This window comes from Parasteatoda tepidariorum, chromosome 5 (assembly GCF_982258835.1).
Source record: "Parasteatoda tepidariorum strain Cologne lab strain chromosome 5, Ptep-v5.0, whole genome shotgun sequence".
NCBI classification, from domain to species: domain Eukaryota; kingdom Metazoa; phylum Arthropoda; class Arachnida; order Araneae; family Theridiidae; genus Parasteatoda; species Parasteatoda tepidariorum.
This window is the reverse complement of record NC_141759.1, coordinates 33310676-33323779: the sequence shown is the minus strand read 5'-3', so window position 1 is coordinate 33323779 and position 13104 is coordinate 33310676. Positions and strand designations below refer to the sequence as shown.

General features: G+C 30.6%; 1 protein-coding gene across 6 annotated transcripts in view; it reads right to left on the bottom strand.

The window, feature by feature from the left end:
- Window positions 1-432: 432 nt before the first annotated feature.
- The window catches only part of LOC107436851 (alpha-tocopherol transfer protein-like), a 127795-nt gene continuing 115123 nt past the window's right edge, over window positions 433-13104 (bottom strand). For all 6 annotated transcript variants that reach the window (XM_016048672.5, XM_071185267.2, XM_016048669.5 and 3 more), the window contains 5 exons: window positions 11988-12177; window positions 9232-9477; window positions 6467-6660; window positions 4200-4310; window positions 433-2400 (listed from right to left, as the gene is read on the bottom strand). In XM_016048672.5, coding sequence (XP_015904158.1) covers window positions 2227-2400; window positions 4200-4310; window positions 6467-6660; window positions 9232-9477; window positions 11988-12147 — 885 coding nt within the window. In that variant the 5' untranslated portion in view covers window positions 12148-12177 and the 3' untranslated portion in view covers window positions 433-2226. The remainder of the gene's footprint in view (window positions 2401-4199; window positions 4311-6466; window positions 6661-9231; window positions 9478-11987; window positions 12178-13104) is intronic.

Sequence of the window (13104 nt, the reverse complement as noted above, 5' to 3'; positions counted from 1 at the left end):
TTTGTAATTAGTAACAATTATGTTGACACTGTACATTTAACTAAAATTACGAATTTTGAAATTAATATGATTTTTTAAAAGGCAAGCGAAGCTTAAGTGTTCCTTCACTGGTTAGTTTACCCTATATATATATTAAAAAAATAATTTTACTTTCGTATTTAGCAGCTTGTATGGTCAGTATTAAAAGGTGCAGAAAATTTGGTGGTCCTGGGACCCATATTTTCATTTATTACCAATACTCATACCCTGCTTTTAGGAAAAATATCCTTGTGTAAGGAACAGTTAGTTTAAAAATTTAGTTTATAGGATATTACTCTTTCGCAGGATATATATCTCTGCTCAATTCTCACATATCCAAATGGCCCTGGTTATTGTTTGTTTATTAATTGACAAAAATATGCATTTTTAAAAACCAAAAAAAAAAGAAAACAATTAACATAATTTAAATATTTATTTACAAAAATACAAAACATTTTTTTCATGATAAAATGATCATACACAATAAATAAAAAACATAAATTAAGACATTTCAAACTTAATAAACATAGAGATCTAAAAAAGTCCCGTAATGTTTTACACTTAAAACGTATATGCTAGGCATTCCTTATTTTGTGATTTTTTGTATAGTACTGATACAATATTTATAAAAATTACGATTGACATATGATTGGTAAAATTTGTATAGTGAATTTTTGAAATTGCATGGGAAGTGATGGAATTCACATTGATAGTTAAACAAATATGATTCATTAAATAATTTTGAATAAAACGGCGACTAAATAGAGCTCCATTTTATGGAACTCTATCTTCTCTTGACTCTATCATATAACAATCGCAATGCTAATACTCTTATTTTATTGCAAAACCCCTTTGTAACACAGTTATAATTTTATCTTTCAAAGCTAAATTCTTAATTAGTTTTATTAAAATAAATATTATGACAAATTAAATTATATGGCAATACTTTATTTTTGGCACCTTCATTTGTGTCATTAATAACAAAACTCCATTTTATGAAGAAATTTATGGCAATTAACTTTTATGCAAAGCGCATTTTATGATAATTTTGATTTTCTAACAAAATACAACTGTACGGCAAATAAACATGGCACTTCAAATTCATTAATCTTCTTTCAAAAATCATTTTAGGATAGATTTAATTTCATAGTCAATTTCGATTTTATGGAGAAAGAAAACATTATTTTATGGCAACTCCATTGTTTTTTCTAAATAAGAATTTAATTTTATGGCAACTCGATTTACAGCCGTTTATTTGTCAATAATTAAATTAAAGTCATTAATTTGTCAATAATTTATACCTGAAAACACTTAAAATATTTGATACATTTTCTTCAAAAATCTTCTTTCAAAAATCATTTTAGGATAGATTTAATTTCATAGTCAATTTCGATTTTATGGAGAAAGAAAACATTATTTTATGGCAACTCCATTGTTTTTTCTAAATAAGAATTTAATTTTATGGCAACTCGATTTACAGCCGTTTATTTGTCAATAATTAAATTAAAGTCATTAATTTGTCAATAATTTATACCTGAAAACACTTAAAATATTTGATACATTTTATAACAAATTTTGAGGTTATTTTAATTATATGAAGTGAGAAAGACATACAAAAATTTATCCACTAACATACGGAACATTGAAACACTTTTTGAACAGTACAATGCATACAAGATCATGTTCAATATTTGGCAGGCGATGTAGTTTTATTTACACTATTGAACTTCAACTAGTTCATTTTGGACGCAATCGCTTCACTGATAGCATTTCGTCAATAGATCATTTAATGCTAATGTGTTTTGAAGCAAATTAGCGCCAGTCAAATAAGGACTTCAACGTAAGCTGTCAGTGCCCTGAAAAAAAAACTACGGGGAAAATTTCTAAAACGATATTCCTCAACTGACCACTTTACCTTTCGAATTAAAAAAAAATTTCAGAATCTCTATTAGATATCTGTTCTAGGAATTTTAAATTTAAATGGTAAAATGGTGAGTTTTAGAATATCTTATTAGAAACTTAACCAACAGTTTTTCAGGACACTAGTAGGATCGCTTAAACGCATTGACAAATAAGCCACTCGCGTACAGATCTATATGAAGTTCTTGTTATTCATTGAGAAGTCATATGGTGTAACAATCGATGAGAAACCATTGGTAATATCTTTGAAGTTTGATTAATGTGTTTAAAAAATATCGAGAATTAATTTCAAAAATATCCCTTTTTATGCAATTCTGTGAATCTATCATAGAACAGTTCGATTTCTCTTTGGCACCATTCGCTTTCATTGTAGTTAACATTGTCGCCACCATACTCTGCTGGCAAGATAGCTTTTGGAATAATCTTGTGCAAATGTTTGGCATTATCACCATGGAAATGAAACTGAAAGTAAGATAATTGTTTTTAAATATTCAAAACACATTAAAATATAATAGTTTATCGAAACCTCTTAAACTAAACTCTCCCTCCGTTCCAAATTAGTTGCTACATATAGGTCGAAAATTTTGTCCCAAATGAGATGCTACATTTCAAGTAGGCAAAGCCATAAGTACCTTCCGAGGAAGTTTAATAAACCGACACCAGTAAACTTATACCACACATGATTCGCTAACTAGAAAATAGTTGTAATCGTGGTGGTGCAAGAGTCAGTTCTATTGCGATTACTGGATTTTTTTAAACTAATTTGGTTCTAATTAAAGGACGAAATGCTTGGTAAGTAAAAGTTGTTGATTGATGATAGCATAGCACCCTGGAATATCTGAAAAATCTTTACACAAAACAATCATACAATCACCAGTATTATAATAGTGAATACAAAAGTATTCAAATGTAGCAACTAATTTGGAACAAAGGGAGTATATTTTATGTAAAAATATACAAAATAAAATGAATCATTCGAATCGTAGTTTTTAACCTATACGTATGAAGTAATGGAAAAAACATCAGAACAAACTCTATTTCGTAAAATAATTTAGAGGAAATAGCATTACGTTGAGAAGGAAAACAATCACGAAGCACTTTCATGATTAGACAGACGTTAAAGCAACAGCTGTTTATCATTTGAGTAATCCAGGAGCTGTATACCGTTTAAGAAATTAAGAAGCTGTCTACAATTAGAGTAATTCAGAAGATATCTACTATTTGAGTAATCCAGTAGATGTCTATTGTTTGAGTAATACCAGTGTTGTCCAGTAATTAAGTAATCAATGAGCTGTCAAACATTTGAGTAATCTAGCTGCTTTCAGCCATTTGCGGTAGAGGAGTGATTAGTGCAATGATGGGGGACAGTTACGATTTAAATCGATATGTTCGGAATTCGTACTCGTGTCGTTTCAAATATCGTTGAGTCGTACAGCTTTTTCAGAATATTCTTTTTTCATATTATACTTTATAACCGTTTGTTGAACATCCAATCTATAAAATTCAATGTTCTACTTTATAAGACTTTTTGAATGAAACTAACCCTTATTTGCATTGCAATGAGAGAAAAATCGCTACTGCCTCCCACGGTTAGAATAACGTCAGAGCAATTCTAACTTACATTCTGGTAATCCCTTTTACATAACACCAGCTCGATGCTCTGAGATAGGGAAAAATGTCACCATTGTCAGCATTATGTTCTGAGCAAGCCAATTGCAGAATACGAATTGACCAGCCATAATCAGTTTTCGAACCTGGATGGTCTCAGTAGCGCCTGGTGCGGTACACAAGCGATAGGGCGCAAGCTCTTGCGGGAACCCCAGCGCTGATTACTAATGGATGGTCTCATTAGAAAAAGAGTATAAAAAACACATAGTACAATATAAAGAGTATAACTATACTGTATCCTCTCTGACATTCCGTTTATCAAAATTTCAGTCGAAAATAGCGGATGAGCTTTGGCTGAAGCTTAAAATTATGCAGTTTTTTGTTCTTCTAATGTACCAAACTGCCTAATTTCCCAAAGTAATTCTACAATAAAATGGTTGAAACAGAAAAAACAAACTCATTAGACTAACGTTCATTAATCACCGCTCTTTTTTTTTCCTTTTTGCTAATAACTAAGTCACTTTCTTAAGCGGACAGTTAAAAAGCTTCTATTTTCGTATGCAACAATAAATATTTGAATAAAACACACACCAGAAACTGTTTAAAATATTAGTTTTTGTTGAAGTTATTAAAATAGAAGAAACTATACTTACTCGTTTCTTGATTTTGTCAGTGAGAAATATCTTGATTATGTTATAAAGATATGTAAAAATGAAGGATTCGTTGAATATATGAATTCCTTTAAACCTCACAGCTAATGTGTTCTAAAAATATACAAAGGAAAATAATGTTAAAATTTTGCTTTTATCGTTGTTTTTTGACCATTTAGGTCGGCCATTTAAGCGTATTGTTTTTACATGCCCTACAAGAAGGAACTTGCGAGCTAAGTAGCTTTTTTGTTAAAGAAAAGATTCATTTTGAATCCTACCCCACTTTTTTCCCTGAATCACAAAACTAGAGAGCAATTCGCTTCAAAAATTTCCAATTTTTTTGCCCATCTCCCTTGGTATATAATGAGTTAACAAAGTAATGTTTTTTTTTTTCACTACAAAATATAGCGTAAAATTTATAGAACAATTTTTTCCTCCAAAAATTTATATTTGGGAGTCTTTGGGAATACAAATTAAATCAAAGTTTTATTTTAATAAAAGGAACATTGATTTATTTTAATAAATCAATGTTTCGATTTTACAGATTATTAATTGCTTGAAGATTAAAAATATATTTATTTATGCCTTTAGATTCTGTATCCAGTAAAACATGTATCTGGGTATTTAAACAAAATCTAATATGTTTTCATGATACTGAAGGTCCCTAAACCTAGCAAGATAAAAATTAGGTTTTTAATTCATCAAAAATTTACATGTTTTTTAATTTGTAAGAAAGTTTCAACCTATCAAATCGGTACTTTGCACCACTGCTTCCATATTCCGTTGCTTTTACATGAGGCCTAGGTAAACAATGGATGGTTGACTGAATGTAAACAATAACAAGCTTCCTAAGACCGGAAGAAATATACAAAACTTCCTGTGTATCCCTACGCTTATGTCATGCTTACAAGGCGATGTGTGAACAGGCTTAGTATTATTATTGTGATTTGCTTTTAAATTTACATTCAATTTTACTATTCATAAGAGTTTTCTGTAATTTATAAACTCTAATAGGTCATGAGCCTATAACAAATTTAACATCGCAGAATAAATAAAGTGTAAGGTTAGCCATGCTTTGAGTGTTGTCCCTTATTAGGCTATAACAGTGCTATAGCACTGTTTGTTATTTTTTAGGTAGCATCATAGCAAGTTTGTGGAGTCATCCGCATTCTTTTGTTGTTTGTTTCGTTAAAATAAAAAGAACGTATTATATTAAAAACACTACAAGTATAACAATATTGGATGGCTTAGGTGTTAAAATCAGTCGGAAGTCGTAACCCGGAAGTTTTACGACGACACGGTTTACTCAAAGGGAAGATTGGAATCTTTCTCACAAACCCAAGAACAGAAAGTTGCTTGGCTTACAGAACTTGTTACGCTATACACCCACTTGAAACTCTCTCTCACCCATAGTGATAAATAAAGTTTTATGATTAAGAATAGTAAGAGCTTATTTTATTCTATAATTTTAAGTTTTTACAACCCGTTTTTAACCCACTTTTACTCCAGTACTGGAAAATACCCCCTGAACGTTAGTTTCGGACTTTTCCGAACTTTCCTGCTTAAAAAAACTGGCTTTCCCATGTTACTGAAAGTGGAAAACAGTGCTTAGCAGGAAAATGTCAGTACAATTTTACCCACCGGCTCACCGCTTAGAGGGTTGAGAAAAAGGGAAAAGTTTAACAGGACTCCCAAAGGTCCATGAAAAACATTCAAGTAATAACAAACTACACATCAAAGCAATTTGAAGTTTTCCAACTTTCACAACCACTTCTATTTAAACTATATTATCTAGTATATATCCGACTTTTGTGGGTGCAATAAGCTTCCAAATCTTTCTGAAAATCAAGAAAAATTTAATAATGAATTTTAATAATAATTTATGTATTTTATAAAATGAATTTGGCGTTTTCTTTTTCGTTTCGGTACTACAGCTTTACCCAGGTCGTCCCAGTAAACTTCCACTATAGCCGTCAATCCTTAACTACTGTTCTCCCATTCCCGACAGCTAACATGCTAAATTCTTCTTCTACATTCTCCAGCCACATGATAACTGGGTGACCTCTATTTCCTGAAGCCTGAGATGGTCTGTCCAAAGGCAGTTTCCTATCAGGATTAGGGTTCTCAAATCTTTGCAAGTGCCCGAGCCACTTCATATATGACCACTTGGTGGACCTTTGGGAGCACTGAGTTAACCAAAACGAAAGAGGGCACTTTTGAAAATTTAAGCAAAAATTAAAAGGGGGGAATTCCCCAAACAAATAACTTACTCTGAGTGCTTTAGAAAACAACTGAATGTATCTTGGAGTGATACAACGAATCTGCCTAAAAGATGTCCCTTTCACATCCAGAAAAATGTGAACGCCACACACTTGCGTTGCTGGATCCTCAACAGCCGCTAGTATTATAGCTGTCATGGCAGAAAGAGCAGTTTTTATGGGGAAAACATCTGGATTCCATTTAGCTGAAAATAAGAAAATTTTATTATAACCCAAACTTGGGGGAAAAAACGGAGAAGAATAATCAGAGTCGTTTTAGATCTTAAAAGTTTTAAAGAGTGATGATGAAAATAAAACAAAATTCGATATTTTAATTCATTTATGACTACCTCTAAATGTTATTTTTTAAAGGAAGCATACATGTACTAGAATTGTAATCAGTCTGATCTCAAGCCTTTAAGTCGTATTCTTAAAAAAGACATTTCTACGGATGTAAAGGTAAATTTTCCTATATCATTATACATCGAAGAGCCATTACATTATGACCATCCTCCATCTATAACAATGGGCTCGCGCAGGTTTCCATGGTTTCTCGCCCAGGAACAATGTTTTTATGGGGCACATTAGGACCCATATTCCTCATAGAACAATCCCTGACGTCTGTAAGCTACTTGGACATAGTTGCAGACCAGGTTCACCCATTCATGGCAACAGTTTTTCCTGCAGGGGATGGTGTTTACCAACAGGATAATGCACCATGTCATAAGGGTCGAATCATCATGGATTGGTTCGAGGAACATTCCAGTGACTTTCAAGACATGTCCTTGCCCCCAAATTCACCTGATGAAATCCAATAGAGCATTTGTGGTCCTACTTGGAAAACCAAATTCGTGCTGCCACGCTACCCCCTCGTAATGTGAGGGAACTACAGATGCCAGATACCTCAGACTACTTATCAGCACCTTGTGGTATCAACGCCACGGTGGGTGCTAGCAGTTTTGAGGGCTAAAGGTGGTCCTACATGTTATTAGCAGGGTGGTCATAATGTAATGGCTCTTCGGTGTAAATTTGAGAGACCCGTGGGAAATCTGAGAATGTCAGAGAAAGCATTAAATCTCATGTTTTGCTTCGGCAATTAAATCGTCTCTCTTCTGCAACAGTTTTACTAAAACATTAATCCCATTCCCACCCTATACACTTGGCTTAGCAACCAATAGATATCACTTATTTTTTCAGTTGAAAGAAATAAAAAGTTGAAAGAAAAATGAAGGTGATAATGAGGTGAACACGTTCAATAAGGAAATGAAAGTGGTATTCAGTCCCAGAAGAAGTAGCGGGGAGCTAATAAGACATGAACATAGAAAACCTGACGAAGTGTCTACAAAAATAAAATGATCGAAGTAGCGATTGCGTAGAAAGTAAAGCAAGTTATCTACCTTTTAAAAATCACATTATATTGCAAAACTATATTTTTTAAATTTCCTTCTAACTGGGAAACCCTACTGTAAAGATTGATCTCAATTCGCTGAATATGGAATTTAAAATACATATTTTTAAAATGATCAAAAAAACGTGTTGAAGACTGCAAGGAAATACAGGCCTGTATGTATTTTTGTTCGTTATTACTTAATTTACAATTACAATTTCCAACCAGGTTTTCTTGAATTATTAGCTGATTATTACTATTAAAGCGAGAAGTCATTCAGTCTGGGACATATTTATCGCGCATCTTGCAGCGTATTCACGTCAGTGTAGTCGACTGCAGTATCGAACTCACCGCCCCAGGCTCTCCAGCAGTAAAGTTATCGCCACTTTTACCAATTACGCTACCAGAGCGCTACAAGTTAACCGCATGGAATCAAACAGAACAAATTAGGTTTTCGTCTATCAGCAATATGTAAATAGAATAATTGAGAAATCCTCTGCAATATACGCTTATGTATAGCAGTTAAGAAATAAACCCATTTTCAAGAATGAAAATTTACATTATTGAAAGACAAAAATTGTGGCAAAAATCTTCTAGTGCTTGCAGTTTGCCTAAGATAGTGGGACAATAGATCCCAATTCTCCATTCCGAAAGTTTATAAATCCGGGTGATTTCAGAAAGTGCGTTGGGGAACTGCAGCTGCTTTGACGAGTGTATTCCATACATGCACGATGGGATTCAGGTTTAGAGATCTGCCTGGCCATTTTCTTTTTAAAATATCTTCGGCTTCAAGGTTTTTTCTTGATCAGACTATCCCTGTTCGGACATTTGTTTTTATGCATTAGTTTTGTTTTCATGCATTTGTTTTTGTACATAACTAGGAATCCACAACGCTTTTGAAAACGATTCTCTTACAAACTGGGAGATATTATCACTTGTTATTTATTTTTTTAATCATTATATTGGATTGCACCACTTTTTAGATATTTTCCTCCTTATTTTTATTTATTTTCTTGTTTTTTATTGTTTTCCTCTTTGAAATTACTTTCATTCACGTCAAAATATGCAATAAATAAAATATGCACGTCAAAATATGCAACAATGCAATAAATGCCGTGCGTTTATTTAAGTTCGAAATAAAAGTTATATGATTAAATAAAAAAAAGAGAAAGAAAATATATAGACTTCTGAACATAATAAAATTGAAAAAATAATACTAAAAAAAAAGTTCTAAAACGCTCAAAAATTTAAAACAAAATTGACCTAAAAGAGAAAAAAAGGCTCAAAAATCAAAATGTCATAAAATTCCGGGCTAGTTCAAGCCTCCAATCCTCAACACCAGAATAAATATCATTACTTGTTATCTTTATAAGATATTTCTGTAACTTACCCACTTTAAAGATGAAAACAACGCAGCCATTTTCATCTCTATATGGTAATGATCCAGCTGCTCCCGATGTAAAAATGCTTCTTAAACCGTCGACGTCTAAATCATATGGGTACACTTCAACGTAATCATGTTTAACATTGTAGAAATTCTTAAAGAGATTAAATGCTTTCTTTGGGTTGAATTTCCTAGCTCTTAAATACTGAAGCAAATAAGCATCATCAGTCCATACATCTAGTTTGGTGTCTTCTGCAAAATAATTAAGTTTTTATTGATAACAGAACATATAATTACTTTTTTTTAACATAATTCTTTTCATTTGTATAAAATAGTTTAGCAAAACCTTCCAAATAAAATGTGTTAAAAGAATATTATTTAGTAATATTTCAAATATTTAGAGCGGTGGCAGTCAGGAAGATGTTCTTGTGCTTCGTCTTATCGAATGTAGATGACAGCACCAAGCAAAGAATTTATTGAAAGCTCTCATATTATTCATTCTACATAATTAAGAGCGGCAAAATGTTTGTTAAGAATTGTGGAAAATAAATTTTAAACTATTTGATCTATTAATTGAATCGTGTCTAAAACTACATAATAACGTAAAACGTCTAAATCATATGGATTTAGTTGAGCGTAATCTTTCTTAATTTTGTAGAAATTTTTGAAGAAATTTTTCTTTGGGTTGAATTTCCTAGCTCTTAAATATTGACGACAGTACGGATACGAATAAGCATAATCAGTCGATACATCACGTTTGGTGTGGTTTGTAAAAAAATGATGCCTATAATAATTACATAATATAATACACAATTATTACTAATATGTACAATACAAAATATCATTAACAAAAATAGATAATTTTTTTTTTTAATGTGATTCTTTAAATTTGTGAAAAATAGTTAAGCGAAATGCTTTAAAAAGTATGTTAATATAATGTATGTTTTGACATACATTATATGCAATTATTGAATAAATTAAAAACAGAACAGTTTTATCACTACTAGGAAAAATTTCAATTTCGAGCTATTAAAATTTGGTATGCATATCGGTTTACAGAACTTATTATCACGTTATGATTATACTAAAGGACAACTCTATTATGTCTTTGTTGGAATAATTTCTTTAAGTGCGTTTAGCGATATTTAGATGCGACACATCTAAAAAATTTCTTGCAAATTCATCATATCGAATACAGATGGCAGCACCAAATAAAAAATATTGAATAAAAATGCTCATATTATTTATTCTACACAATCAGGAGCGGCAAAATATATGTAATGAATTTAGGGAAATAAATTTAAAACGTTTTGTTCTATTAATCTTTATATATAAATATAGTTGTGGCTCTAACGCATCACTTAATTTCATAAGTTCGTTCTTATTAATTCGCTTTCAATAGGGTAAACAAAACAACGTTTACAAATTTTACTCTATACTTTAAACAAATAAGTTGAATTTTCGTTGCATGCATCGATTTAATTTTCAAGTATTACATAAAATTAAAATCGAACTTTAAAATTCAAAGTTAAAACATTTATAATAACAGAGTAAAACTTAATCAAATAAATTATCAAATACAGTCAAACCCCACTATAGTGAACGTTGTTTATAGTGAACTCCCAGATATAGTGAACGAAATGTTCGCTCCCGTGCCTTGCTATACACATGTAATATTATTTTTTGTGGATATAGTGAACCAAGAGAAGAAATTGGATATTATGAACTTTTTTCTGTCTTCGACTGATTTTTTTCTTCAATTTTTGGTAATTTTGAAATTCAATTTTGGATCATTTTTGAGTTAATTTTGAATCATTTTTGTGCTTCTTTTTATTGGTCATTTATTTCAATTATATGTAATAAAAGGGAGTAGTTCTAAAAATGAGTTAAAATTATTTGCAGTGCGGATATAGTGAACTCCCGGTTATAGTGAACTAAAATTTCGATCCCTAGAAGGTTCATAGCTAGATTTGACTGTATTCTTATTTATAATTTTTTAATCGAGGTATCAGTGTTGAAAAAAATAAATACTTCTAACATATTAACTCATTTAAATAAATAAAATTTAAGTTTTTATTGCAGGCATTGATTTAATTTTTAACTAACAAAATTAAAATCAAACTTTAGAATTCAAAATAAAACTATTTATAACGGCATATGCATTTTCGTTTTCAAATAGTGCTGGTAATATAGTCTACCTAAGAGAAATGTAATTTTAAAAAATCTTAGAATCGTGAATTCTGAACCAATTAAAGTTTTCTATAGTTAAATTTAAAATTTATAAAATTTCTTATTAAATTCAAAGAAATTTTTCTGAGTACACGCATTATTGTATAGTTCTTTCATATTTATAAAATTATGAAGCTTTTCACCTTAAAAGAAAATTTTTATTTACTTTTTTTTTTCATATTCTGTGATTTAAATTTTTTTATGACATTTAGTTAAAAGGATTAAATATATCTTTTTCGATATATAGCTATTATTTGCCTTTTTAAAAATCAATCATTTCTTTCAATCATTTTTCATTAAATCAATCATTTTTAACCTCAATATTGGAAACACATTTTTGCAATAATAATTCTGTCATTTAAAGACGCATGTTTTTTGTTTAAATATTTCATTTCGTATTCGTACAATTTGAAAAATTCTATATTCCTTTCAAGAAAAAGAAGAAAAAAAAAATACTAAGTACAAACAAGAGAAATATGATCTTCCTTCTAGGAAAAATCAGGAATCATTAGGAATCACTTATATTGACTTACTAGATATTAATTCCCTTAATTCTGCGAGTGCAGGTGCTTTGATTTCATCAGTTTCGTTCAACTCATCTCTGGCCTTATCTACCATCCAATCAGTGAGATATCCCATTCTATAAGGCAAATATGGTTTGGTTGCCATTATTTCTTCGTATCTGGAACCCATTATTTTGGTCTGATCCTAATCACACAGCAGCTGCAATCAGAAATAAGAAATGGTTAATCTTTCAATTTTTACTCCTCACATTTAGGTGGTGATCGTTGATTTTGCCCATGGTATGCCATGGTTAATCGGAATTTTCGAAAAAACTCAATTTAGGAAAAAATAACTATTTATAAAATGTCGTTATAACATAAATTAAATTAAAAGAATTATTTTAACAGAATTTAATAAGTTGAACATAAAACCATGAAGATGCATAATATGCTGTTTTGTTACAGAAATTTATTGAACCTAAATACAGAATCTTGCGAAATCACCATTCTAATTATACATTTTGTTGAATCCTTCCCAGAAAAAGAGTAATTAAAACATGCATAATAGCAGTCGCAAATTAAAATTTAAGTGAGGGAAGAAATAAACTATCGAAATTTAATGAGTCACTATTGAAGGAGGAGGGATTAAAAATATCAAAACACTCGTTAGGAAACAGAAATGAGTTAACATACGATTTTGAGATACATTTTCAAGTTTAAACCTGTAATCAGACTGGAATAATAATTTTAAACCCACATACCGATAGGCATATTTTAGATTTAAGCAGTATTTTTATTTTTTTCTTAACCAAAACATTAATTTGTGACCCCTAAATGCATTTTTTGACAAGGATTCTACTAATACAAGGTTTTGTTTAAAAGCAGTAACTATGAAACAACCTGCATGAAAAAAACCGGTCAGACTTAAAGATACATTTCTCTTTCTTTAAAATATCTCAACTAATTCACTCAAATCAGATTGCTAACAATTATTAGTTAATCGTGATTTTTAAAAGTATTGTTTAATTTCTTCATATCAATAATGGAAGAAAAAGTGTTGACTGAATTTTTCAGTGAGATATTCTTTCAACTTTTAATTAAAAGATGTGTAACTAAGAACAAAGGATTTGAATGAAATAAAACAAAA